The sequence below is a fragment of the Meleagris gallopavo genome, chromosome 3, assembly GCF_905368555.1.
Source record: "Meleagris gallopavo chromosome 3, MGAL_WU_HG_1.1, whole genome shotgun sequence".
NCBI classification, from domain to species: Eukaryota; Metazoa; Chordata; class Aves; order Galliformes; family Phasianidae; genus Meleagris; species Meleagris gallopavo.
The window spans coordinates 91,525,703-91,551,695 of NC_139406.1; the positions used below are offsets into that span (position 1 = coordinate 91,525,703).

The following is a 25,993-nucleotide window of genomic DNA, read 5'->3' on the forward strand; positions in this document are numbered from 1 at the left end:
AAAATAGAAGAATGTGAGAACAGATGGTAAAAGTGAAGCTGGGGAGAAAGAGGAAAGCTGGATGCTGCATCAGAAGAGATGAAGGGATGCTGCATCACAGCAGACTGACTTTGCAAGGTCTCATCTCAGAGAAAGTTTCCTCTTTGTGGTGCAAGTTATGTCCATGCTGTTACATCCCTAATATCTGAGGCTGCAAAGGGCTGACTGACAAAGTCCCCCCGGACACTTGGCGCTGCTTGGCAATTCGGAATAATGAGATTCATTAGTGCTATATACTCTGCTGGAAATACTTCCAAAGGTTTTAATCGGAGCAACATAAATGACTATTTACTTAGGTAGCACTGCATTAGCTGCTCCTGCCCTGCTGTGCAATATGGTATAAATTACGAACTGGTGTTGGCAGCACCATGCCCGAGCCAACCATCTCATTTGTTGTACCATGCTGCTGTCAACTGACAACAAGGGAATTCCATTTCAAAGCTGAGAAGTTACCAAACTCGCTACAATCCTAAAAGCATGCAATATTTCAACTTCCAGACACAGAACTGTTGGCCTATACAAAAGGCAGTGGCATATACTGGAAAGCAAATTAAGTTTGCTCTATTTCAATCATAGAATCATTAAGGTTGAAAAAGACCACTAAGATCATCCACTAAACCTGTCCCCCACTGCCACATCTAAACATCTTTTGAAAACCTTCGGGTTTTCTGTTCTATGTTTAAATTCTCTGTTGTGTGTGAAGTTAACTTCATAGTCCCATCATCAGAAGCACAGCACATCTTCCTTCACTTGAACTGGAGAACAAAAGATGGAAAGGAGGAGCCTCTACATGAAGATTTGGGAAAGGACAACAGTACAGAAACTCTTACTCTTGCAGATTGCTTGCTGTATGATTTTTACTGCATAGTAACCCACAGATTTCTAAAGCGACAAAAATATGAAGACATACAGCTTTACTATAGATTAAACTTATGAAATACAGGTGAAAATTTGCAGCTAATGATGATGCAGACAGCAGTTTTCCCTCCCTTGAGTCCATACGGAGACCATAGGAGCAATGATCTTTCGGGCAATGATGGATATTAGAGCTGCACTCATGGTGAGCTACCTTATCAGAACAGTCCACAGGTAAGCAGTTCATGGATCCATTAACCTCTACATGAGGGCAGGGTCAGAGGACTGTGAAATCCTGGTGTGGATTGAATTATGTCAGCACCAGATTGGATGGGACCCTGGGCAGCCAGGGAAGACTCAGTGGTCTTTAAAATACCTTCCAATCCAAGTAATTCTGTGATTCTATGGTTTTCCTCAGAGCATCTGCTAATCACCCTAGCACTAAACCCAGCTACTCAGGTATTGGACTCAAACAGGACCCTTCCATCCAAATAGCAATTTTGCTTTACAATCTTTAGCTGGAAGTCATGACTCTTTAGGCTGCTCTCTGAGCTTTCACAACCTGTTGTTCCAAACTATTTAGAAAGCACCTTCTACACAATTTCTGACTGCAATTTAGTTTCTGACAACCCTTATTTCACAAAAGAGAGAGTTTAGTCACAGAAACCTAAAGCCTACTGGAAGGTACAGGGAACAGTTAAGATTTAGGGTGTTACAATCACAGCCCCATAGCAGGAAAGTGGCCAAGCACTTTTAAAACCATCAAGAAGCTAGTTCATGGAGCTTTTAACTTCATGCTTTTCTGGCTTTGTATTTGGTTTAAGACAAGATCCATGTTGAAAAGCTTGGTAATTAGAGGGCTGGAGCACCTCTCCTGTGAAGAAAGGTTGAGGGAGTTCAGCTTGGAGAAGAAGTTTCCTGGGAGACCTCCTTGGAGCCTTCCAGTACTTGAGGGGATCTTATCAAGAGGAGGGAGACTGACATTTTACCTGGGAGACAGCAACAGAGCAAGGAGAAATGGCTTTGAAGTAAAACTGGAGAGATTTAGAGATACAGCTCAGATATTAGGAGGAATTTTTTTACACATAGGGTAGTGAGGCACTGGCAAAAGCTACCCAGAGAAGCTATGGATGCCCCATTCCTGGAGATGTTCAAAACCAGGTTGGATGGGGCCTTGGGCAGCCTCATCTGGTGGGTGACATCCCTGTCCATGACAGAGGGTTGGAACTAGATGATTTTTGAGGTCCCTTCCAACCTAAGATGTTCTCTGATTCTCTGATTCAGCTGAAGTCATGACAACTTGAGGAGCTGAAACTCATGGAGTTTAGCCATGGACCTCAATCAGGAGATAATCAGTCAAGTAGAACATCCTTCATCACACATGAACTAGAAGGTCCATTCCAACCCAAGCTATTCTACGATCCTATGATGGCTCCATGATTCTATGAAGCAGAAGTAATTAAAATGTGAAGTGAAATTGTTTTCCCAAATAAAGGCAGATATGGCAGTACAAAGCGCTGCAAACATGGCTATGATGCTGTCAGGGTTATTTTCTCATGTTACATGTGTAAAAATGCAGCAAATCCTAAATGGGCCCTGCATCATGCCATATGGCTTTGCTACCAATCTAGATTCTCCCCTTGCACAATAAATCTGTGTACCTCCACTGCAAGCTACTGACTTCAGCAACACTGAATCACACCAGAGAGAAATCTGGCATGTAGACACAGAGAATAAAAGATGCATAATAAATATGTATGACTGATTGCTGGGATTTCTCTCAGGTTTTGGCCAGACCTGTGCAACCCTGGACCTGATGGCACTGATCACCACTTTCGATGCAGAGAATCCCTGCAGTTGCCACACAACGCCTCTCAAGGGACTCCCAGGGATCTTTATAGCTCTTGTCTGCCTTAAAATTGCAAAGTGGGAAAGGATTTAAGAATATAAAGAAACAGAGCATCCCACCCATTAAAAGCCTTCCTACATTTGGTAAGTCATCTTCTCTTCCCCCTCCGCTTTCTCATCTTACAAACATATTTCCCAAGATTCTCCATTTTGTCAAAGCACTGCTATGTGCACAGTCTTTTATGCAAATTATTTTGTTTATTTTTTATGATGTATGCAAATGAAGTCTTTACTCTGAACATTCTTTACGATGCTATAAATGTAAGAATAGATCTTGAATTAGCCCTTTTCATTGTCAGAGTGGCACTAAAACCAGCTGAGGGATGCAGAGGCTTAAATGTGTAAGCAGTTGTGTATAAAACAACTTTTATATCTTGTAAAAATTAAAGGTCTGGGCCAAAGTATTTGACTATTAAAACAAGATCTCTAGGAAGTTAGAAAAATTGCACGTTTTTCAGAAGTAAATGAAGATTAGGATAAGAAATCAGAGTGAAGCAACCTGTGGTTTAACAACCTCTTTCTTTCTAGGATTTCATTTTCTATATTAACTGGGAGCTTGCAATGGCAGCTAAAGACAGTAATTACCTATTTCAGAAAGAAATGGATAAACTGGATGATGTTGTATCATTTTTATTCTGCTTTATACACTCCATTTGCTGTATTTTCACATGCTTAGTTTGCACCCTATAGCCCACACTGCTCTAAAAATAGGATTACTTCTCAAAAAAACAATTATATAACCTTCACTTTTACATAATGGGGGCAAAGGGAGAGGGAAAAATAGGGAGAAATGAGAAATAAACTATTCTAAAATAAGAGCGGGGATATATGATGGGGGAATCAGTGTTCAAGTGGACTGCTGAGGAAGGGAAAGCTCTGGAGTAAATACATGTTTCATATTGCCTCTAATCATGTGCAACTCAGGCTGCTGCTGAAATGCATTCTTCTTCTGTTTAATCTGACCATCTATTCAAATGGAAGCACTGCAATTAAATCTAGCCTTATCCTGCAGAGAAAGATATCAGTTCCTCCAATTGCAATAGTGGAGCACAAAGAGAGAAATACTCAGGAGAAAACTTCCAAGTCACAGTAGTAAATGAACAAGCCACATGTTCTTCCCCACAAGTACTACTGACTGGAAAAGTGTCTTTTTGGTGAATAGAGTAAAAGGACGTAGGAAATATGAGCAGTTTCACAGGGGTGTTCCCATGGTTAAGGGAAGCAGAGCTTATAATCTGTCAGTATCCTTAACCAACCGTATCAGACCTTCCTGCTAGGAAGGAATTTGCATTCCCAGGTACGGCTGCAGAGAATTGCCTGGCATTCCTGCCACTCACCTCCTCACCTTCAACAGAGATTGTTAAAGGCCACTTGTATAAGAGAAAAAAAAAGTTAATTTTAGAGGAGGAGATAGGTTGCATGTGAATAGATAGCTAGACAAACAGATAAATAAACATTTGCAGATGCACAGGTCTAGGTACAGATACCATCTTCAACCAATTTCAAAAGAAAACAGTAAATTTTTCTTTTCTATTATTTTTTCCCTACATTACTTTCCCCAAGAAATTGCCTTTTTTTTTTTTTTTTTTTTTTTTTTCCTTCATGTTGCATTTCTGTAAATACTTCCCACTTACAAACAACAGTTTTCAATTCAACTGAATCTTGTTTTCTTCCTGTTGAGAATGCTGGGTCATTCTCCCAACCACAGGGACCAATTCCTGCATCCTGCCCGTAGACAAAGAAAGCATGCAAGACTCAAAACATGGTCAGCAATGTCCACGATTTATATGTGTATGCAAGTCTGTTCCTCAAAATAAGATCTTCATACTGCTCACTGGGATTTTTTTGGGTTTCTCTATTTATGAATTTGTAGGTATGGATAGCTATCTTTTCTTATTTTACTGATTTAGAAAGGACTTCTACTAAAAACCTTTGCTCCACTGGTGGACCCATAAGAGCACTGCTGATGGATATTCTGATAAAACCAGTGTACTTAAATCCACAAATAGAGGAAAACAAGAATCTTACTGCTCTGACTGTCTTGAGGGCCTGCAGGATGCACAAATCTCCCATGTTTCTATATCACTACTGATTCTCATCATGAAGATGATATAATAAAATAGCCTAACAGGTAAGGAATAGAAGCAGTGAAGGGAAGCATTTTATACAAGCTTTGCACTCAAATTGCTTGAAGTAGCCAGGAAAGCTCAGTGAAGACATAAATAATTGGCTGTGATAAGGTTTTCATTGCACATATTAGCCAGGGTAAAACGGATGCTCACACTTGAAAGCTGCTTGCTGTGGGGACAGGCTTAACACACAGTGAGACAGAGGGTATAGAGTAAGTTTGAAAAGGGAAATGAATTTAAGAATTTCAAATGTCCACATTTACATGGTGCTACTGTGTCTCCCTTTGTCACTTTCAAGGAGCGAACATAAGCCAAAGCTCCTGTGATGGGACTGGATCTCTCTGACAGATGTGCAGTTGGCAGACATTTGCCTTTACATGTTGAAAACGTCAATGGGAATACAGCATTGCAGGCTCTGAGTTCCTTAAAAGAAAAAAAGGCCAAAGCTTATCACAGAATTGGCTGGATTGGAAGGGGCCTTGAAGATGTATATTTGCTTTTTGCATGAAGAAATTTTAGCTCTTCCAGCCACAGGATGTCCGGATTTTCACTGCTGCTTCCACTGGACCACAACATTGTAATTTCCTGGAAACCTCAATTTCCTTTGAACAGGCCTAAGACCATGTTGCCTTCTGTCTCACCATGCAGAACTTGACACACACCTGCTTATTCTCCCAAATAATAACACATACCCATTGATGGTTACTAGGAATTCATTAAGATTAATTTAGGCCTGGTTGGGCATGGCCATATCAAGGTGCCCTTGCAAATGGAATCTTTCTCACTGCCCAAAAGCACTATAGGACAAGCTGAAAATAGTAAAATGAAGTATGCCAGGGATAGACTCAAGAATTGTTCTGGGAGCATCTTATTATCAGCACAGAGTTTGACACATATCTCAGGTTAATCTAGGCTCTCCCAGCTATCACTTGGACAGAGAGTATAGGGTTGTACAAACCACAGCCTACTCTCAGCAGGCAGCATGAATCATGTTATGATGCTCTGAGAATAAAATTTACCTTTACAGATGTAGAATAAATGGGCTATTAGCAGCACGGTACAGAAATTGCTGGAGAAACTGAGCCAAGGCAAGCTTTCATATTTTCATCAAATGCAGAATTGCACCGCACTGCCTTAAGGCTTCTCTTTGAATTCAGGAAAAGTTGATTTGTTGACGAATAATAGAAGCCCAGTGAGGCAAAGCAACTTAAGTAATATCCATCGGTGTCAGAACATGGAAGCTGAGCTCAGAGCCAGACTAATGCAGTAGAAATGAGGAATCCTTCTTCCCTTGATATCTGACTCCCTAACAGGTATAAAACAAAACCAACCAACCAACCAGCCAACCAAAAGCAACCAAAACAAACAAACAAACAAAAAAAACCATAAAATCAGCCCCATTTCCCAGAATAATATTCCACCTAGGATATTCACAGAGCTTTCCCCAGTGTTATCATGGAAGAATGAATAGCACTGAACTACATCTCCAAGCTGCCTACAGTAGTCTCTTTGATAGATTAAAATTAAGTTCAGAGTGCCAATGTAGACAACTCCATGAAAATATCTTCCAGAACCAGCAGCAGCAACAAAAGCAAAAAAAGTCAAATTGTACTGAATTCATGAGAATAAAGGTGAAAGTAGCACAATGTCATTGTATCATTTAACGATATGCTCGCTCCTTGAATACTGTGTTTGAGTTGGGCTGTGTTGCCTTAAAAATTAAACAAAAGGAAATGAAGTGCGATAAACTAAAATAAAGTAGGTAGAAGGGGAGGAGGAAGAAGGCCAGGCAAGGAAAATGATCAGAAGCCTGGAGAACTTGCCAGCAAAACAGGGGAAAAGTGAACAAGAGCACAAGAGAATTATGGTTGGGATAGTCAGGCAAGCAAGAGGGGAAGGGGAAAGACGGGGGAGCAGAAGCTGATAGGAGAGCTCAAACAGTACAGCATGGCCTTGTAAGGAGAAGGAAAAAGCAGAAAAGGAGAGATGAGCATCCTTGTGCCATAGACTGCCTAAACTGCAGTTTATGCTACTGTTTTGTGAAGATTTGACAGTGACTTGTCTGTCTGCATCTGCATCTTAAATATGATGATGAGACAGATGGAAGCTGTTTTACAAGTGTGAATTCTTCTTGTAGGGAAAGCCAAATGAAATTAATGAAATGAAATTAATGTTAAGGGGGAGAAGCATCTGCATAATGTACATAGTTACACTGTTCACATACATCTATGGGGGAAATAAAGTTTTATTACAAATGATAATATAACATCATGAGACACATTATTAACCTGCAGACTTCTGGCCATGGGACCTCCCAGACTTCCTACTAGACTTTGATAAGTATTAGAAAAAGTGGTATCTTTACAGGCCATCCAACTAAGTTTTATCTTTGGATGCTGCAGCCTTTCATAGTATTTCAAGACTTTAAGGGAAGACCTCACATGGTGCAGATCATCACATCACAGAATACTCCCTAAAGTCTTTCATATCTTCAGCCAACACATATAGTAAGCTGCTAGTTACAGAAGGCTAAGGAAAGTCAGTGCATTATTTATGCTTCCTAAAAGATCTGGGGGATTGAAGTGAATCCTAGGCTTTGCAAAGATGATTTGATCATGAGTAAATGTCACAGAATTGTGGGTTTGGAAAGGACTTCTGGAGATCATCAAGACCAACCTCCCCACTAAAGCATGTTGCCTACATTATGTTGCAAAGGACTCACCCTTAATACACTATGTATTAAGCCTTGGGGCGGGGGGCTTATATTTGATGTGGAAAAGTATAACTAAATCTTTGTAATTTGGTGTTTTCATCTTCCTCCTGCTCCAGTCACCTATGCTAAGCCTCATGCTTTGACTGCATGGGCTATACTGAGCACTTGGCTGATCCTCTAGCCTCTGAGTTCTGGCTTATTTCTTTCACGTGACCTCTGGAGTCTACCTGCACAAGTTATCTATTGATTTACTATCTTGAACTTGTGATATGGCCATAATAATTTCTCAGTCCTGGAAGTAATTAATTAAGTACAAGTTAGAGTCTTTGAAACATCTAAAAGACATGCTTTGACACATTTGACTTTTGCTGCATATTTTGTAGTGTCAAACAGCTAATATAATGGCTGGCTATTTCCTCCAATGCTAATACTGCTCATTAACACCAGTTCAGGCTTTTCATATTGTCTTCACTCCTTGGAAAGACATCCGACTTACACCTTCTCTTCATTCTCCTTTCCCCAAAATGGACTCAGAGGCAAGAAACCTGGAGCTGGAAAAAAGATAACCACAAAAGTAGGTGAAAACTTCTTTAGATTTTAACTGAGAGTGTTATACCATTTCTAGCCCGTTTAATAATCTGTTCAGCCACAGAGCTGTAATATGGTTATATTTACACTGCCAAAAAATGTCTGCTTTGTGATTTTGACTAACTGCTAGTGATTAGCTCTGTATATTCCATCCTGAATGAGAATCTCTGGAAAGAACCGGCAGTGTCATAGAATGTGTCTCTGCTCTTACAGAGGTACATCTGTAGCTCTAAGATATAATTATGAAGTTTAGTGCAGGTATTTTTTCTTTGACTGATTGACTGATTGATTTTCACATCAAAGCAGCCAGAAGCACACTGCCACTCTCCACCAGAGAGGATGCTTTCTGTCATGATCATATGATTATGGGTTGAACTTAAGAGTGTGACAGAGTAAGTCTAGGGGAGCTTTGGAGGAGCTTCCATCTCCTGGAATAGTGTGCTTCCATCAAGACAGAAGTGAATCATGTCCCAGAACATCCAGGTATCACTTAGGAGTGGACTAGTTGGTTCATTCAAAACGAACAACAACAACAAAAACAACAGCAATCAAAAAACAAACAAACAAACATACAAACAAAAAACCCACAAAAACTACCCAAGAAGAAAACAAGAATTTAAAAAAGAATGTGGCAGATAATTAATATTTATGCAATGTGAGGACATACGGATACAGGGACAAATATGTAAGAGATATCTGACAGTATGGAAAGATCTTCTGTGGCTTCCTTTCTTTATTCCTTCATCCTTTATATAATACAGCTATTTATGATGAAAGCTTTCTGAAGTGGGAACAAATTCTGCTATGGCATTGGGTAATGCCTAGTATGAGAGGTCTGTGATCTCAGCTAAACAGTTACTATTACTACCCCATCAATATCAATACTCCATCTTATATATGGAAGTATCTCACAGAACATTATAATTTTAAATGATTTACATAGATTGGGATTGTTCTGTGTATCCCTGAAATGCCACAGTCTCTGGGGGAGAAGATGCTAGCCTATAAAGAGAGTATAGACACTGCAAGAGGGAATTGGGATTGACTTGTGATACCTCTCTCTCTCTCTCCCAGAAACCTGTTCTTCAACTGCCTGCACTTAAAGGAATTTAAAATGCAGACCATAAAATAGATGCTAAGTAAGAAAACCAGCAGTCTGCAGAATAGGTTGCGCACACTCTACAAAAAGCTATTGAGGGAGAAATATTGTCATAAATTGTGTTAAGTACAATGTGTTGAGTCAGAAGCACAGCTTTGATGAAAATTACAATAGCAGTTTGAAGGTGAGCCATTTTGTGTCCTGTACAACGCCAAGCAATAATGTTCCTGTTCATACAACCCCTGCTTGATGGACTTGGCAACAACAGTTACTGGCGTTTTACTCTCCCACAGCCATCCCCCAAAAGCATCCCTCCTGAGAGAAATTTGGCAAAGTTTGGTCAAAGTGAATTGACAGCTAGGCAGTGACCAACTGAGCAAATGCCAGATTCCTATCTGGGGTGGGGTAACCCTGTCTATCACCCTGATGGATGAGAGAATGGAGAGCAGTCCCATGGAAAGGGATTGGAGGGTTCTGGTGGATGCCAGCTGAAATTGAATCAGCAGTGTGCCCTTGCAGCCAAAAGGGTCAAGTTTACCCTGCAGTTCATCAAGGCCAGAACTGCCACCAGGTGAGGGAAGGGACTGCTCTTTGTGATCTGCACTGTACTCTCTCATTTCAAGCACTGGGGGCATGTTTGGGTGCCACAATACAAAAGTAGGGCATAAAACTATCAAATAAGATCCACAGGAGGGCTACAAAGATGGGGAAGGATCTAGAGGGCAAGATGTACGAGGAACAGGTGAGGTCCATGGGTTTGTTCAGCCCAGTGCTGAACTGAGGGGAGGCCTCATGGTGACCTGCAGCTCTGCATGAAGGAGCAGAGGGACAGGTACTGATTGTATGGATATTAAAATAATTTCCAGTGAATATAAAAGTTCTTTGGGTCACTCCTTGGCCTTGTTCATCCACACTTACTCTGGTTTGAACCCCAAATGTCTTGCTCCTGACCCTGCATCTCTATACTCCAACCCACCTCATGGCCATAGCAGCTTTTAGGTGGCAACCACACAGAGCAGCTGTAACAATGCCAGCATTCTTCCCTCCCTATGAAAACAGCAGGTGATATAAAAGCTGACCAGTTCTTTGGTTTTGCTATTTTTTGGACTGGACTGTACTTTACAGCATCAAAGCAGGACTTCATCGGACGTGCTGGGGCTGTTCAGCCTGGAGAAGAGAAGGATCTGGAGAGATCTGAGAGCAGCCTTCCAATATCTAAAGGTGGCTCTAAGAAAGAAAGGGTCAGGCTCTTTAGCAGCATCTGCCATGATAGGAAAAGGGGAAATGGTTTCAAACTAGAAGAGATGAGATTTAGATTGCATATAAAGAAAATGTTTTTTATTATGAGGGTGGTGAGGCACTGGAATGGGCTGCTCAGAGACGTGATAGATGCTCCATCCTTGGAGACATTCCAAGGACAAGGGGGAATGGTCTTAAGCTGAGACAGGGGAGGTTTAGATTAGATATTAGGGGTAAGTTTTTTACTCTGAGGGTGGTGACACACTGGAACAGGTTGCCCAAGGAGTTTGTGGATGCCCCAACCCTGGATGCATTGAGGGCCAGACTGGATATGAGTCTGGGCAGCCTGGTCTAGTGGTTGGTGACCCTGCACATAGCAGAGGGGTTGAATCGATGATCATTGTGGTCCTTTTCAACCTAGGCCATTTTATGATTCTATGACTTTATGATTCCATGATTCTATGATTCCCAGTAATGCTGGACAGGATTCTGAGCAATCTGATCTATCTGTAGGTATCCCTGTTCCTTGCAGGGGAATTGTACTAGATGACCTTTAAAGGTTCCTTCCAACTCAAAGGATTCTATGATTTATGGTTCTATGATTCATAGCTTTCAAGAGAAGTAAGGTTTTGCACATCTAGGTAAAAATTAATTAATAAAACAGCTGGCTTAAACTGGTCTGGAAACTTACCAGCTTAGCCTCAAACTGGATTTGCTTCCCTGTGCTGTATTGATGATAAGGGGAAAATATTTAGAGCAATTTGCAGTTAAAAGGTAGGGAGCTTAGCAAGCACAGAGCTTCTCAAATATAGAGAGAATTGATTTTGCCCAAAAATAGCTGATGGAGAATTTCTCTGCCATTTATACAGTTCTTGTGCCAGGTGACTGCTTCTAGCTTGACATACAAAATCTGGTGAGGAAAAGATGAATACAAGTGTGACAAAACATGTTCTGTTGTGTTGTTTTAGCAGTTTCAGCATTTCACTATATGAATAGCAATCCTCATCGTAAGGTTCATCTCCATGCTTCAGTATTCTCATTGTCCATAAAGCAGGGCTTCCTCCCACACCAGGAGCAACTAGTCCCTACCCACAGAGACAACAGTGAGCTTTAAGGCAAATGTTTGCCCTTGTCTGCTCTAACAGAGAGTAGGCATGCGGATCACACCAAAGGATACCTCTCAAAACAGGTCACAGAGACATATTAATTTAAATGTAAAGTGGGACAGGGAAAAGTTTGTTGGACACTTTGATATCAGAGGAAGGACATATTGACTCAGGAAGTCCTATGAGATTCCTTGCCACCACCTTCCTTCAGTACTCATTCAGTACTGAGAATAGCATGGATTCAGTATACTGCGTTTGAAGGCCAAAAGAAGAAATTGAACTTAAACCAAATGAAATTGAATTTTTGCCTGTAACTCTGATTCAGGAATAAGCTGTGTCAAAATAAAATCTAATTTGGGGACTATAGATCCCTTTTAATGACCAATATTCTTGGCATCAAACCACTGACTTGGTCCTCATGAGGACAAAACTGACGCTACTTGTGATTTTTCTGGCCCTTTGGTACAAGTTTTCATCCTTAAGTACAGAGCAAAAACATTTATGCGCTGGATAATAATCTTCATTCAGGACTTTTTGCTTTTCCTTAAACTGACACATCAATGCAGGGAATTCAGAAGCTGGTAAAAAGCACAAGCAAGGTTCTGAATCATAATGCATAAGATTCAGAATGCATAATGTTTGCTCCTGTACAGCAGACAGGGTGGATGTAATTGGTGTATCATCTTTTTCATGCACTCTAACTTTGCCAAAAGTGAGCATAAAGGAAAGCTAAGAGCACAGAGAATATTTCTCAGGTTTCAGAGTAAATGATGGCCTGCAGCTTAGCCCTAACTTACAGACAGCACATAAGCATAACATTTGTCATTCTAGGAAGGCCAGGCTATCCAGAATATCACCTGCCTTGGGGGTGCTGTAACAAGCAACGCAAATACCATCTTGTCTTTTAACAATAGGTGCACAAATCTGTCACCCACAGCTCCTCTGGAAAGGGTGACTTGCTCCTGAGCAGATCTTAGTTGTGGAAAATGCACGAAATGAGACATCATGCAGCACCAATATGTCCTAAATCTGGTCCACCCAATGCCTGGATTAGCCCTATATCATAGAATCATCAAGGTTGGAAAAGACTTTTAAGATCGTAAGTCCAACCGTTCACCTATTTCCCACTGAACCATGTCCCTCAGTACAACATCTAAACATTTCTTGAACACCTCCAGGGATGGTGACCTGGATGGTGACCTCCCAGGGCAGCCCGTTGCAGTGCCTTACCACTCTCTTGGAGAAGAAGCATTTCCTAACACCCAGCCCTGAGACTCCCCTGGCACAACTTGAGGGCGTTCCCTCTAGCCCTATTGCTATTTACATGGGCAAAGAAGCTGACTCCCACCTCACCACAGCCTTCCTTCAAGTAGTTGTAGACATCGATGAGGTCTCCCCAGAACCTTCTCTTCTCCAGACTAAACAATCCCAGCTCCTTCAGCCAGTCTTCGTAAGACTTGTGCTCCAGACTCCTCTTCGTTGCCCTTCTCTGGATGTGCTCCAGGGCCTCAATGTCTTTTTTGTAGTGAGGGGCACAAAACTGAACACAGTACTTGAGATGCAGCCTCACCAGTGCTGAGTACAAAAAGATAATCACTTACCTGCTTCTGCTGGCAACACTATATCTGATAAAAGCCAGTATGCCATTTGGCCTTCTTGACCATCTGGATACACTGCTGGCTCATGTTTAGCTGAGTGCCAACACCCCCAGGTCCATTTTCTCTACACAGTCTTCCAGCCACTGTGCCCCAAGCCTGTAACGTTGCCTTGGGCTGTTGTGGTCAAAGTGCAGGATCCAGTAGCTGTTCCAAAGGAACATAGGAGCTCCCAACTACAGGACCCAAGTCAGTGAATATGAAGAATCAGATCATGGAGGATGAAGATAAGAGAGAAAAAAGAGTTCTAGCCCATTACATTCCTTTGTTGCCCATGCCTGATCCTTATTTTTTTTACATACTGTGTAGGCATGGAGGAAAGAGCCAGGTCTTGTCTGATATCCTGCCAAAAGGTTTAACCTTGTGAAAGCAATGACGTAACTTGTACACTTCACTGCAATTAACTCTTCAAAAATGGCTGCTGCTTCCGAAGTCTTGACATGAGTAATATCACTATCACAAAGCAGATCTGTGACTTGTTGGAACTCGTTAATGGTTTTGGAGATTGTGACCATGGTCATTATTGCACCAAGAGCAGATACAAATCCCATGAAAGATGTTTTAAGGATAGAATGTTTCATTTTGTCTGTGTGTGTGTGTGTGTGTGTGTATACTACCCACAGCTGGTTTAAACTACCAGAATGAAGGTTGAGAAAGGACATACCAATTTATATAAACAAAACAAGGGAGGAAACAGCAGGGAGGCCCAACCGTGACAAAGGGAGACAAGCTAGTTAAACTAACTGAAGAAGTTGTCACAGGGACAAATGCTTTAACTGGCCATAAAGATATACAGGGTAGAAATGAGAAGAAGGCTGCCAACACAGGAGTTGTGAAGCTCTGGAACAGCCAGAGTGGGAAGAGATGTGGGAAGGAATAAACTGATGGGTGTGAAGATATAAATTGATGCATCTCTGTTCTAAATAATGAATAAATAATGTTGGCTGTAGGGACTCGGTATCAACCAGCTCTTCTTTGTCTGCTAGCAGACAAACTCTGGGGACAAAAGCACGGTTTTATTTTTTTAAATGGTCTTATTTCCAACACTTCCACTCCTCCAGAGAATAAATAAATAAATACATGTATAAATAATAAATCTGGGGTGGAGGGGAAAAAAAAAACAACAAAACAACAACAAAACACAAACCAAAAATAAAAGCATCTAGAAAAATTAGAGAATGAACCATCTTCTAACTTCAGAACTAGGAACTCAACTATAAAGGAAGCCCACTGTTCACAAATACTGTACATCCCCAAAGCCCTGACTGTGAATATTTTATCTGCCCTTATAACTAGAAACTAAGCATGTTTAATAAAATGTATACTGTACACAGACCAAATCCACTAATATGTGACAGATAAATGAGAAATATTTGATTTAGGAGGAAAAATACTAAGAACTTGAGATTTTTTTTCCCTGTCTTTCCCTAAAAGAAAGTTTCAAAAAGCAATTCAGGCAAGTTCCACAAAAAGTAGTATTCTTAGAAGAAGACTGACCCACTTATGTTTATTTTTAATAGCTCTGGAAGACCTGTGAAATTTCAAAGATGAGAAAAGTAAAAGCAAATAACACAAGCTTGGTTTACTCTGTAAATGGTGTAATGAGATGAACACTGGAACAGTGCTCTCATTTAGGAAAAAATGTTGAAAAATTTAACAGTGGGTCAAAAAGATATGCAAATTTTATTTCACAGCTGATGGAAATGCTTTAAGGAGACAGATTCAATATGCTGAATAGTTAGGAAGAAAGGAGAACAGTTTAAGGTATGAGCCAGAGAGCATTGTAAGATACTGTGCCACACTGGGGATTAGTGCCTCTGGATCTGTATTCAGACTCCATTTTCTCACTCTGCTTACTCCTAACAGTCAGTCCGCTGAGTACTGTGATACTCTGCTTTGCTCTAAATAGCAATGAGCTTACCCTGCTTACTGCAGCATCTTCATTCTGACTGTGTCTCAAATGGTTTCTATATCCTTTGTAATGACACTGATGCCATCAATTTACTAACGTATTTACATTTTTAGAGTACAGACAAGAGGAGTTTGGAGATCTGCATGTCATCATGGTGGCCCCAAATGGCTTTTGTCTTCTTTTAGTAAAGGGGATGGAGAGCACCTTCATGCAAGATCTGCTGGTGGAGGCTACTACACTTTCTTCTTCAGAATTTCTTCCCTTGCTAGCTTGCACTGAAAGTAGTTCCTATCTCAAGGAAAAACTTAACATTGCCTATTTGCACTAAGTGCAGCAGTATAGCCATTGATTTCCAGAAACAGCTGACAAGTGGAAAGAAAAGGGCTGTGAAGTGCCTAACTGAAGATGGCTATTAGAAATCAAGGCTCCAGATCCCATTGCTGGCTCCCTGTTGTGACCAAGATGGTGTATGGAGCAAAACTGGTGCAGAAAAGCAAAGAAATATTCTTTCAAAGCCACTACTACAGAGCACGGCGAGCACTCTTCAATCTTCACCTTTTACATATTTGTTTCAATGATAACAGTGCAGCTGATTTTGTAGAGGAAGCCTCTTGACTCCATTGTCATCATGAATTGTACACAACCCAACAGTGAAAATAGAAATAAAAAAAAAAAAGTAAGCAGAGGCTGTAAGTGTAACCCTGCCACATCTATTGTCATTTCATGGGAGGCTAACTAAAGAAGAGACTTCACAAAGCTATTAATTTGCTCAATTACGCCTGATAGATGTTAGCTCTTTCACTCTTGAGAATCCATCTCCTGCCTTAAAGCTTGTCAATGAGTCCTTGAGTGACCCTACAACTTTCACTAGTGACAGATCTTGGGACTTCGTTACAGAAGATTTTTATATTGTTCAGTGATTTGTGAGCATTGGTAGGTGCAACACAAATCTGCATGCAAAGATAACAGAAAGAAAGACAATGAGACACTTTGACTTCTTTGCATTTTTTTTCCATTTGAGTAAACAAATGTGTCATTTAATATAAAGAGAGATTTAGTAACACAGTCTGTTTTCAGTGACTAAGACCAACCAGATCTAAAATGCTCATTAACTGTTGTATTACATGTCACTATCTGTGACAATACTTTACTTAATGCAGAACCTCTCACACCAACTATGCCCATGAAATGCTTTAGGGTTAAATAATATGGTCATGGTTAAGTAATAAAAAAGGAAAGGAAAAATGATGAGGCAGAAGCTATGGGGAGATGAGCTGTTTTCAGCAGCCAGATAAAACATATTTGAAATGAGTCAGAACAAATGCAACACATGGATAAAGTCAGAATAGGCAAGACTCGCCGACAGCAGAAATGCTTTGGAAAATGACTGCTAATAATGAGAGGGAGAGAGAGGAATGTTGTGGCTGAAGCTGGTATCCATTTATGGTGGTTTTATAACCAGAGGGGCAATTTTAAACTGGATGGTATAATGAATAAGGGAGTTAAGATGAAATGTTTAAGGCCGAGGAGAAGGTGGGCTTTTCCTTTTAAATATGTAGAAAGGAGCAACAGCATCTGTGCTTATGTCTGATGAACTGGAAAAGCAAAAGATGGAGATAGCAATAATGAACACCAGAGGAGGACTAATTAAATTCAATTTATTATTATTACTCTCTATTTTGCTGTGTTCCACACTGATTCTTATGTATCTATTTCATAACTGCTCTTCCTGCTGTGCTGTTCTGTACGTGGCTGAGCTGCACTGACAAGGATTTTTGCCCGCATTTGGAGTTTTCATGATTCACCAGGTAAAGACACTTTGTTTGGGGTAAATAATCAGGTTTTAGGTTGATTATTAATTTGTTCAATCATGAGTTTGAGATTTAACTTGCAGGACATCAGTCAGTTCCTAAATTATCACAGAAATTAGAAGTAATCATCATCAAAAATCTCTCGGTGAGGCACACTACTGAAGATAAAAATGAGTTTCTATTGCAGAGGAGGTGGGAGGTCAGCCTGACCTCGGTACCAGGGGAAGTTATGGAGCAGATCACCTTGAGTGAGATCACACAACATGTGCGTGGCGTCCAGGGGATCAGGCCCAGCCAGCACGGGTTCATGAAAGGCAGGTTGTGCTTGACCAACCTCATCTCCTTCTACAACTGGATAACCAGACTGGTAGATGAGGGAAAGGCTGTTGATGTAGTCTATCTAGACTTCAGCAAAACCTTTTACATGGTCTCTCACAATAATCTTCTGGGGAAACTGGATGCATGTGGCTTGGACAGGTATATTCTTCTTTGGATAAGGAACTGACTAGAGTGCTGTGGCCAGCGGGTAGGGGTTTATGAAGTTAAGTCCAGCTGGTGACCCATTACAAGTGGTGTCCCCTTAGGGGTCGGTACTGGGATCCATCTTGATTAATATCTTTATTGATGACCTAGATGAGGAGATTGAGTGTACCATCAGTAAGTTTGCAGATGACACCAAGCTGGGAGGTGGTGTCGATCTGCCTGAAGGTAGGGAGGCCCTTCAGAGGGATCTAGATAAACTGGATTGCTGGGTTGAGGTGAATGGGATGAGGTTCAACAAGGCCAAGTGCCAGGTCCTGCACTTTGGACATAATTACCCCATGCAGCACTACAGTCTTGGGGAAAAGTGGCTGGATGACTGTGAAGAGGAAGGGGAACTGGGGGTGTTGGTTGATGCTCAGCTGAACATGAGCCGAGAGTGTGCCCAGGTGGCCACGAGGGCCAACGGCATCCTGGCCTGCATTAGAAATAGTGTGGCCAGCAGGAGCAGAGAGGTGATCATCCCCCTCTACACAACACTGGTGAGGAGCTGGGATTGTTCAGTCTGGAGAAGAGGAGGCTCTGAGGAGACCTTATGGCACTCTACAACTTCCTGAATGGAGGTTTGTGATGAGGAGGGGTTTGGCCTCTTCTCCCAGGCAACAAACAGTATCCAAGGAAATGGCCGCAAGTTGTACCAGAGGAGGTTTAGATTAGACATAACAAAGAACTTTTTCTCTCAGAGAGTGGTCAGGCACTGGAATGGCTGCCCAGGGAGGTGGTGGAGTTGCTGTCCCTGGCAGTGCTCAAGAAGTGTCTGGATGAGAAGCTACGAGATACGGTTTAGTAGCTTGTGGTAGCAATGGTAGTGGGAGGATGGTTGGACTAGATGATCTTGCAGGTCATTTCCAACCTTGTGACTCTATGATTCTGTGATTCTATATTTGATATGAGATCTCACATCCCAAGCAATCACACTCTGCTTGTAGTCCTATAAAGATTCCAGCAGTTTCCTACCAATCCTTAGGATGTGAAATAAGTGAGGTGCTGGAGCACTACAGAGCAAACAGAAATGGTTCAGGAGCTGCCTACCAATGGGGAAAGCCTCCTAATCTAGAAGCAGTAGTGAAATTGGAAGGAAGATATGGTGAACTATTAATTCACATGAAAAGACAATGATGAGAATACGTACAGTTCAGGGGCATACTCAGCATTTGTTTCTGTTTTCTTCTTAGTTCTATTAAGCAAAATTCATATAGGAGACAGATTTCACTGGAATCAAGAAAGCTGCTCCAATTTATCCAACCTAAGGTTTGGGCTGACTTTCTGTTATGACTTACCATTATATTTCCACTTCACTACCTTTTATTACTTGATTCATTCCCTGTAGGCACCAAGACAGAAAGAGTTCTTAAAGAAGGAGGTGAAAGTGATATACACAGTGTGTTGATGTACTAGTTCACAAAAAGGATGGGATTCATTTCATCTCACTTTGAGGATGTGACACAGGTGTCTCACCAGAGCACCTTCTCTAGACTCCCATTGAAGATGCTGGAGGATAGTAAATATAGCCCATGGTGTTCCAAGCATGAGTCATCTGACCAAATGTAGAGGCCTATTTTAGGATGTGAAATCACGCCCTAAGCTTCATTGACTCTGCTGACTCACTGCACTGACTACCAATGGAGTCTAGGGCAACTCGTCCAGATGCAGACACTTACACTGCAGACATCTGCAGTTAATCAGATGAATCCAGCTGAATGGGCTCCAAGTGAGGAGCATGAGCTGTGAGATGTCAGGTGAAGGGGATGTAAGAGTGGTGGGACAGGAGGATGAAGATGGTCATACTACAGGGAACAGGATGTGGGATTGGGAAAAGCTTTCTCCTACCTTGAGCGTGGAGAGAAAGGAATAGAAAAGATTTAGCTGTTTAATATTTTTTTTAACATGCTGATCATTATGAATCTGGTTTTCAGAAATGCTGAGCAGCCACGACGCCCACTGAAGACAATAGGAACTCAGCACTTCCGAAAATCATACGCTTGCTTCTTAGTATTGAATGTAATCTATATTATTTAAAGGAATAAATGAGGTTTGGGGGGGTGGGTGTGCAAGTGAATGAGCTTCCTTCTCAGATGCTTTGCTTAGCCCTTTCTATCATTACTATTGCTACTTCCAGACATTACGTACAGCTGGAGTATTATGTGGAAATAAGACTGCAGAAAGTTAGGCAAGCTCTGATTGCTGTACTAACTGGGGTTGATCCAAGGCATGGTAAAACCTATAGGAAGGGACCCACTAGGATGGCGGTTAAGGAGACATTTTATCTGTCTTCAGAGCAAGTGTCAGAGGTTCCCAGTTGTCCATAGGAAGTCTGTAGCACTGTAGATCACAGTGTCAGGGTAAACCTGCATAACTTGGATGAGCAGATACAAAAACACATCGCTTTGGAGAGCAGGACACCTGCTAAACCCTAGTTCTTCTTTAAGCAACCAACATGTGCCCATTCTAGTGCTGGATTATGGTGGATGCCTCATCCTTGAGACATTCAAGGTCAGCTGGACCGGACTCTAAGCAACATGATCAAGCTGGAGGTGACCCTGTTCACAGCAAGGGAGTTGTACTAGATGATCTTTAAGGGTTTCTTCCAACTGAAACAATTTTATGATTCTGTGATCATCTTTTCCCAGAGCTATCTGAAGTCACTAGCAATGAAGGAATTCCAACTTCTTTCATGATTTTTATTTCTCCAGTAGCTTAGTGAGCTGAATTTACTTGTTACAGTGACAGACAAAACCAGAGTCAGCACCAAGCAAGATTTGGGAAAAAAAGTTATGTCTCTCTGAAGCACCTCATGACACATGCTTCACCCTGCTGTACCTACACATACATGGTAGTTGTGTGATCCTGTGAGCAATCAGAGCACCACAACAGAGTTGAGGCCACTTTGCTACTTTCTTGCTTATTGTCATGGGTTATGGAGTAAGCCATTATACCAAAGTCCCCCTAGAGTCCCCTGTATCCCAAACAGAGAGGATAGGCAGCAACTCATGCACTCAAAGTTTACCATCAGAAGGAAAATAAAAATTTTATGTATCAGAAGTAAGATACTGAGAAAGAAGAATTAATAAAGATACAGAGGTGACTGAAGTTTACTGGAAAGGTTTTGTTTCTCTTGGCAAGATGGTAACCTGCACTTGATGCTAACTGAGTTAATCTTAAAAACAGAGACTAGATTGAAGTTCAAACATGGGAAAAATGGTTTTAAAATATTTAATGGCAGGGACATTTGAGACTGTTGGGTCTTGAAGATTTTGCAGAGAGCCTGCTGAGGCAAGCTGAGTCATTCCTGACTATGTTCAAGGGCCTGTGGAGGACTCAGAAGTACCAGAGGGCTGAAGAGAGACTGATAAAGACCCGCCTATGGAAAACAGAGTCGGGGGCTGGGAAACAGTTGGCCTAACCTAACTTTTGGGAATATGCTAGAAGAAATTATAAGCAACCATTTGCAAGCACCCAGAAGATGATGAACTTCCCAAAAAGGAATAAATAAAATGTATATGTAATATACTATGAGGAAATCTTTCCAAACAATTTAACTTAATTTCTAAGTTAGTAAGAGCTCAGGTGAGAGAGAAGGTAAAAGAAGATGCTATCAAATTGACGCTAGAAAAAGGCTGTTTTAAAACTAGAGTTAGGAAGGTCTATTCAAAGTAAGACAAAGCTGACTGGAAAAATAGTTTGAAGGATAACTGTCAAAGGCTTCTTAGTGTCAAGCTGAAAGGAGATCTTAAACGATAAATCTCAATGATGTTTCCTAGGCCTTGTTCTATTCAAAATGCAAGCACAGACTCTTTTTAATAAAAAAGTATGCTTAAGTAAGTGCTTCTGAATGATGGCAGGCTTGAGTAAATGTACAAGTACTTAGGAGAACAAAGGAAGAATCTAAAATGATCTTGAAGGAAAAAAAAAAAGTGAGAGAGGTGTGAAAATTGGGAAGAAGAAATTTTAATATAGAGCTGTATGTTTTGCTATGTCCCAGATGAAGAAGCTAAATCACAGAATCAAAGAATGGTCTGGGTTGGAATGGACCTGTATCATCATCTAGTCCCAACCCTCCTGCTATAGGAAGGGACACCTTCCACTAGACCAGGTTGCTCAAAGCCCCCATCCAGCCTGGCCTTGAATGCTTCCAAGGGAGGGAGCATTCACAACTTGCTGGGTAACCTATTCCAGTGTCTCATAACACTCACAGTAAAGAATTTTTTCCTAATATCTAATCTCAAATGCACAAGTACAAACATGTATGACTGGTTGGCAAGATAGTAGAAGAAGATTTGATGCTGAAAGGCAACCTCAATATACTTACAAATTAACAAGGTAATGTTCTACAAGAAAAATAAATCTCATTTTGGAATGTCTTGGTGAAAACATTATCAGGAGGCAAACTAGCCTTTTCAAGCAAGCTCAGTACAGAAAGGCAAGTTCTAAGGCATCTTACATGAAGTAAAGCACTCCCTCCATTTTGGGAAATTGTACTTTATAATTTGTACTTTTTTAACTGGTAGTAATCTGGCAAGAGCAATGACAAAAGTCTATGAGCATATGATCTATCAGAAAAGGTTGGATAAATAATATTCTGCTGTCTCGGCTATGGCAACCACTTTTCCACCTCCCAGATTATTCTCTGATTCTCAGAGAAAAAAATGATGTTCGGATCCCACCTTTGTTGTTCTGACAATCCTGACTCCTTCTCTGAAGACCTGCCTCAGAACACCTGGGCAAGCTTCATTCTTCCCATGTTCTGAAAAGCCCTACCTTCACTTATTCTCTTCATTCACTGTACAGTGTCTCATTTAATTTTTGACTCTTTCTGCTTTTCCCCATAATACTTCATAGGATGAGAATCCCTTCTGCCAGCTGATACTCTCTTCTTTTCTGGGCACTCTTCCATGCTGTTCATTAGGCATTCCTTGAGAAAGGAGTGAATCACACTTTTAACCTCAGGACTCAACCTCGGCCATTTAAGCTAGACCTTCATTTACCAAGTCTTCCTCTCAGTCCAAGGTAGACAATAATTGCTCCAACAGATGATTTGATATTACAAAAGTTTGAGCTCTAATTTAGGTACCTCAACTAATGAGTGAAGTCAAATGCTGTAAATTCTCCAAAATGTGACCTTGACTGTTTATCAACAACAGCCTTCCTCTTACAGAAGAAAAGCTTGAAAAATATCAATTTTTTAAGGAAGTTTGCAAGAAATCTAGGACACAATGCCAAACAAATCGGCATGTTTCCCAACTCTTGTAGGATAAATAAATCGAGTATATTCCTGCCCTAGTGTCAGTGCAACAGCCTTTTTGTTTAAATAATAGGAACTCTTCATGATAGGGAGCTTTCAAAAACTGACACTTCAGAATTAAGAAAATATACAATAAGCAATATGGTTTAGAGATTCCGATTTCTCAATTACCTTCTTCTCATAGAATCACAGTATTGTTTGGATGGGAAGAGAACTTAAAGATTACCTAGCTCTACCCCTTCCTGCCATAAGCAGTAATGCGTTCCACAAAGTCAAGAACTGTCCACATTGTATTGCCTTCTGTTTCCATTTTCCTGCACTCTCAAAGCTTACTTTCTTTTACCAAATCAGAACCGAGGAGAATCAATGTGTACTTCTAAGAATTTCAGAATAACCACTATGAATCATTAAAAATGTATCTAGCAAACCCTTCGAGATAATCCCTCTTTTACTGACCATGACCACCTCTAATTCAGAAACGTCTCCAAAACTGCCGTATACAAATACAAAATGCATACATATTGTACTCAAATTTTGTTTGCTAAGTGGAGATGAAAGACACAAAGAGTTCTTGAACACTTATTTCATCCACAGTTTTTTTCTCCTTAACAAGAAATGTAGCCTGGACACAGAGAAGTCAGGTTTCCACTTTCAACTCTGCAAGCATTCACTTGGGTAATTCAGTTATTGTCTCAACTCATTCCCTCCTGTGTAAATCACAAGGGATATGAACTTAAAGATCTCAGCAGGAGTTGAAAGATCTCCATGGAGAAAGAACTAGTCTTTCCACATTGAGGCTACTCCCATTCAGTTCTGCATTTAACCCATTATCTGCTGAATGATGAGGTCAGTGAAATTAATAATTCTTCCCTGAGCTTTAAATCATTGAAATCTTCTCCAGAATGTAAAAGGTAAGAAATCTTTTTTTGATTATGGAATCAAATTGTGGCACTACCAGAAAATGAAAAGTTCTGAAAATAAACCAGACAGCAGAACCTAAGCACATAACCTAGATTTTTTGAACTACATTCTTGAATCTAGAAACATAAATTGTAAACGAATCATATTTTCATACCAAATTGCTATTTAGATGCCTTTGCTTAAATAGAGCTGATTTTCCATGTGTCTCTTTTCTACATAGTTTGATCAGTAGAAGCCTTCAAGTAGTTTGAAAAAAGGAACGAAAAAGAACAATGCAATATTAATCAGAGTATAGGAAAAGAAGAAAATTCATCTGCAGAGCTAAAGGGTGTATGTCAAAAAATTGTGACCGGTAGGGCAAGAAAGAGGAATTTTTCACTTATGATAAAAATAAAACAAATCTTTAACTAAAATCAGATGTTGAAAGTAAAATGGAAGAGTAACAGTAATAAAGTTGGAAAGAAAAAAAAAAGTGATAGAATGCAATGAAATTTTTGTCCATTATTTGGGGAGAAGCCAGATGTGGTGGTCAGATCACGAAAGGGGTGACCCAGACATTATAGGCTTATCACTATAGCATTGATCTTAGTTACAATAATGGAGCAACTGATATAACACCCTATAGGACTCTATGAATAAGAGATTAAAGAATATAAATCAGTGTCAATCATTACTGGCTTCTGGAAACAGATCTTTCAATGTGATGTACTTTTCATTGGAAGTGCAGTACCAGCTTGTGTGATGAAGCCAATTATGTAAAATGAATGTCTAAACTGGTGCAACAGATCTATATTGCACACATGATACGAATCAAAGACCGCCCAAGCACACTGGTCTCAGGCTGTTCAAGTAATCACAGAATCAAAAAATTGCAGAGGTTGGAAGGGACCTCAAGAGATCACTGTCTCCAACAACTGACTTCAACTCTTCACAAGTGTAGATAATAGCAGGGCAAGGGGAAATGGTTTCAAATTGAAAGAGGGAAGATCTAGGTTGGATATCAGGGGGAAGTTCTTTACTATGAGGGTGGTGAGGTGCTGGAACAGGCTGCCCAGAGAGGTTGTGGATGCTCTGTCCCTGGAGGGGTTCAAGGCCAGGTTGGGTGGGGCTCTGGGCAGCCTTGTCTAGTATTAAATGGGGAGGCTGTTGGCCCTGCATGTGGCAGGGGGGTTGGAGATTCATGATCCTTGAGGTCCCTTCCAACCCAAGCCATTCTGTGATTCTATTATTCTATGATTCTATGAAAACTCCCTGCTAAAGAATTCAACGTCTATTATCAGTTGTAAATCCAGAAAAAGATTAACACAAAATTCAGGCTGTACTGATAGGATGGGTAATGATGGGGATTTTTATCCAAGTGACTCTATAAAGGCTTAGGGATCAGTATGGATGGTCAGATCAGTAGGAGCTGCCATAAGAACATGAAGATTAGGATGTGGAATGCCCAAGTAGGAATGAGAAGTGTTTGCTTTTAGCACTCATTACTGAAATGATGAGATCTATGTCCAAACCATGAAAGATTTTGACAAAGAGGAGAGGAGAGGTACAGGATAAAAGATTAATTGGATAGGTGCACAGTGTAGTATCCTTACAATTAGAAGGTAAAATAAAGTGGGGAGCAAAGCAGAGACCTTCCCAGGCTGCATTTCCCTCACAGTGATGTGCATTATTCATCCCATAAATTTGTTATGGCTTCAGCTCCCAAGCTTGAGTGAACATTCATCTTTCTTCCTTTACATATATATTCAAACAAAGCTGAGCTGTGGGCTGGCAGTAAAGAAATAAGACTCACATTATTGGCTTTGCATTAGGTTTGTTTATAAAAGACAAGGCATATTAATCATAGATATCTACGCTGGGAGAAGCATGCAGCAATGCAGGAAATGTATTCATTACAAAAAGCAGGATGTCAAGCAGACTAGGAGGTGCCTTGGATTGATGCACTGGCTTCTCCCTCATAAAGAAAGCTAAACAAGATTTTCCTCTAGCTCAGACAGAAAGCACAAATTAACCCTTTACTCTTCCTGATCCCCATGGAGCAGTAGAAAGCTGTGTGTTTTTTTTTTTTTTCCTGCAAGTTGCCAATTAATTGAAAATTTACACTGATGTGATAGCTGGCAGGTGATGTTTTAACAAGGGGTTGCAAGAAAACACAATCCCTTTTGCTCCCACAGAACATCTTTGTCCCATGTGGATGAGGTAATCAACAGCTGAAGGCATAAACTGGACGGTCTGG

At 40.7% G+C, this 25,993-nt stretch overlaps 1 protein-coding gene across 10 annotated transcripts in view; it reads right to left on the reverse strand.

The window, feature by feature from the left end:
* Window positions 1-25,993, reverse strand: part of TSNARE1 (t-SNARE domain containing 1) — a 469,319-nt gene that overhangs the window by 101,826 nt on the left and 341,500 nt on the right. For 2 of the 10 annotated variants that reach the window (XM_085221760.1, XM_085221763.1), the window contains 2 exons: window positions 8,141-8,195; window positions 3,417-4,527 (listed from right to left, as the gene is read on the reverse strand). The exons of 7 other annotated variants lie outside the window; for them this stretch is intronic. In XM_085221760.1, coding sequence (XP_085077886.1) covers window positions 4,449-4,527; window positions 8,141-8,195 — 134 coding nt within the window. In that variant the 3' untranslated portion in view covers window positions 3,417-4,448. Of the gene's footprint in view, window positions 1-3,416; window positions 8,196-25,993 lie in introns of those variants that run through there. One more of the 10 variants, XM_085221762.1, reaches the window with a different exon arrangement.